Below are 3806 nucleotides of genomic sequence, written 5' to 3'. Positions count from 1 at the left end.
CCCAGGCTTCTGAGGATGAATTCATCATCCACATGACTTGCTTTCCTAACCAGTAGTATGCACTGTTTTTGAAATATTTATTGGTGTTTTGAAGAATTTTTAAGAGTTTTTAATTGTTAGATGATGTTCTGTTTCATCAGCTGTTTTGAAAACAATTTTTCATATAGTTTTACAATTATTTCTTTGTGAGAATTTATAACAGCTTGGTTTTTTTCTGTTTCCTAATGGGAGGTGTATTGCTGTTTAGGGCCTGGTTTAATATTTGTAGTGTTACCTTTTATAGGTAGGGTTGTTTCCATTTGAGTGCTTGCCACAATGCAGGTGTAACTTTGTGCGGATTAGTTTGTGTGTATTATTGCAGATCCTGGGACTTTTTTAGGTGCTATATTTCTGTTTCCATTTCTCCAGGTTCGCTGTGTGCATGCAGGGTGGCTTTGGGGGGGGGGGGGGGTTCATTTCAGTTTGTCTCCATATTTGTAATTTGTAGATTATCTGTACTTGGTGAAGGTCAATCTTGTGTGTATGACCGCGGTGAGATATTTAACTAGCATGTAGATACATAAAATACCTCATTTAATTTGTTGTGTTTTCTCAATTAGACATGCATTGGTGGTATACTTCAAATGGACTCAGCTTTGTGGTTTGGGCTATCGTATCCCTAATATTAACTAAGACTTTTTCATTCGCAGCTTTAGTGAGTATGGTTATATAGTCTGATTCATCCATTCCACTTGTCCTTATGACTGAGGGTGGTATGGTCAATGAAGCCTGTATGTCATGCCCAACACAGCAGTTAAATATACAATTACCTTATTATGAAATTCAGGTCCTTGATGATTGTCAGTGCACTCAGGTACACTCCACTCTAGGTACTATATATTCATTCAACAGGATATCTCCCACTATGGCAGCAGTATTAGTACATGTAGGATAACTCTCAATCCATTTACTGAAATGATCCACAATAACTAAATAGTATTGATAACCTTGGTCTTTATGCATAAAGTCCATCTGCAGGTGTACAAATGGGACACATGAGGGACATGCAGCCTGTTGAAGAATATTTCCAGAAGCTGTATTAAGTTTGGCACAAATTAAACAGTTATGCACAAAATCTGTGCTATCATATCCAAACACAGGGCCATACCATAATTTATGAAAGGATGAAAGCATTCCATTTTTTCACACATGTGCTATAGTATGATACATAGGAACAAGGTAAGGTAACAAAGATAGGGGTTTGAATGGATGGCCATCGTAGTTGTGTCACACTTTATCTGCATATAATTTACAATTATTTTTCTTCCAGTACCACTTTTCTTTATTGGGGCAGCTTCCTGCAGATCAATAACTTCTTATGCTATAAAAGAGGCAATGGCCATCAATGTGGAAAGGGGGCTTGTTTTGCATTGGCATCTGCATAGGCATTTTCCTTTGACACTGTGTTTTGTGTGTGTTTGAATGAGCAGCACATTTAATATTAACAACGAAAAGAGGAAGTAAAATTGCATCTCATAGATCCAGAATTGTTTGCTTATCCAACCTTTACCTTGTGAACACTTGCTTTTCAGATAGCTTAAAATAATGAATTCTAGCCCTGTAGACACTTTCATCATATCTCCTTCTCTCCTGTTGCCTGTGACACTGACTCTGCATCTTCTGCTATCCACTGCTATCCTCTATTGCAAAACTACCAAAGTGAAAGCATTCTGCCTCTATCACCTCTATCAAACAAAAACTGGAACTGTACTGGAGAATGTAGCTGGGAAAACTTATATAATCAGTTTTGAAAGACCAGCTCATTAATACACATAAATACTAAATAGTAGTACTTGGTCTGACCCAGTTTGGCAACTTCTTATGTTCTTATGTTCTTAATATAGGAGGATAAACATCATAGCTTGTGAGCCTTGCCAATGCATGCCCATTGTTGCCAAGAAAGATTCACAGCTTCAGGTCCTATTTCAGGTTCCATGACCTCATATTCATGAAGTTCTTTCTACTACCATTCCCATTTCATTTTTCTCTACAGAAAAACAAAACCAATGGAGGAATACAATGGAACCATTGTGACAGAATTCATTCTCCTGGGTCTTACGAAGGATCCAAAGCTGGCGATCTTTCTCCTTGTCCTGTATTCTACATTATACATTCTAATCTTGCTGGGAAATGCCATGATAATAGCAGCGGTTGTCAATGAGCTGCGCCTGCACACCCCCATGTACTTTCTGCTTGCTAACTTGTCCCTTCTTGACATCGGTTTTTCAACAGTCACTGTGCCCAGAATGCTGGCTGACTTCCTCTCCCACAGCAAAATGATTTCTTTCCAAGGTTGTATCACCCAGCTACATTTCTATCACTTTTTGGGGAGCACCGAGGTGATTCTTCTCATGACTATGTCTTACGACCGCTATGTGGCAATATGCAATCCCTTGAGATATAACATCATTATGAATAAGAAGGTCTGCATCCTTCTGTCATCGGGTTCCTGGATAACTGGATTTTTTCATGCATTATTACATTCTGTTATGACATCCAGATTACCTTTCTGTAAGTCGAATAAAATTAATCACTTCTTTTGTGATGTTAAACCCATTTTGATGCTGGCATGCACAAGCACCCACCTCAATGAGAGTCTACTGACCTTAGTCACAGGATTCATAGTACTTGGCACTTTTCTCTTAACTCTGACTTCTTATGCCTACATCAGCTCAACTCTAGTAAAGATCCGTTCAGCCAAGGGGAGACAAAAAGCCTTTTCTACCTGTGCCTCCCATTTGACTGTTGTTTTCCTCCAATATGGTACAGCTGTCTACACATACATTAGACCTACATCAGTTCAAGCTGTGGAGCAAGACCGAAATGCTGCCATCCTATTCACAGTTATAACCCCATTACTGAATCCACTAATCTATACTTTGAGGAATGAGGATGTTAAAAACTCTCTAAGGAAAATAATATATAGATGTATAGTCCCTGAACGTATATGAAACATATTAAGTTAATCTGCTCGCTGTTCTAGTGAAACTGAAATTGTAATTCCTGACACAAGATCATGCTTTGTCCTGCATTCTTCAGGTATGGATTAGTAATGTCTCTAAACTGAGAACTCTGAAGTACTAATGTCCAAAAAAAGATGACTTTTATATATTTTTATATATTTGGTATTCACTGTAATTGTTAAGTGTATTTGTTTTTATTGTATTATTGCTAATAATTATTTATCTTTTCAACTTTTTAGTTATTTTTTTTACATTAAATAAAATGATTGTCTATTTACTTTAGGAAAGTTATGAATTTCTCTCTTCTATTACTTAGAAGCATCTAATATGGCAGCAGATAAACATTACAGGGTTAATCTACTCTGCCCATTTAGAGAATAGCCACTGTCATTAGCAATGGTAACATGGAATAGACTTAGTTATTGGGTACTTGCCAGGTTCTTATGGCCTGGATTGGCCACTATTGGAAACAGGATGCTGGGCTTGATGGACCCTTGGTCTGATCCAGTATGGCATTTTCTTATGTTCTTATCCTTCCTGTTGCAAGCAGATCAATATGATCTCTGCAATAATGTTCACATTCCATGACTGTGCTTTCTGAATTCCGATAGTATTTTAGCTGCTGCTGCCTTTCCATGCATCCCCTGGGTGAAGAAATATTTCCGTACGTTAATTCTCCATCTATCTCTTCTCAATAGCATATGATATTTGCTTATTCTATAGCTTGCTTTCCTCTTATATGTGTTTCCTCTTCAACATTATGAGGCAAATAATCAAAGATTTACATAATCCAGCTAAGGACCT

At 37.5% G+C, this 3806-nt stretch overlaps 1 protein-coding gene across 1 annotated transcript; it reads left to right on the top strand.

The window, feature by feature from the left end:
- The first annotated feature begins 2045 nt into the window (after positions 1-2045).
- Positions 2046-2990, top strand: LOC115078810 (olfactory receptor 12D2-like). Its single transcript, XM_029581848.1, has one exon. The coding sequence runs from the start codon at positions 2046-2048 to the stop codon at positions 2988-2990; it is 945 nt and encodes a 314-aa protein (XP_029437708.1).
- The last annotated feature ends 816 nt before the right edge of the window (positions 2991-3806 follow it).

The sequence above is a fragment of the Rhinatrema bivittatum genome, chromosome 16 (genome assembly GCF_901001135.1).
Source record: "Rhinatrema bivittatum chromosome 16, aRhiBiv1.1, whole genome shotgun sequence".
NCBI lineage: Eukaryota > Metazoa > Chordata > Amphibia > Gymnophiona > Rhinatrematidae > Rhinatrema > Rhinatrema bivittatum.
This window is presented reverse-complemented; position numbering and strand designations above follow the sequence as displayed.

Excerpts from the sequence above, each read along its gene's own strand:
- LOC115078810 (XM_029581848.1), top strand. The coding sequence starts at position 2,046 with ATGGAGGAATACAATGGAACCATTGTGACAGAATTCATTCTCCTGGGT.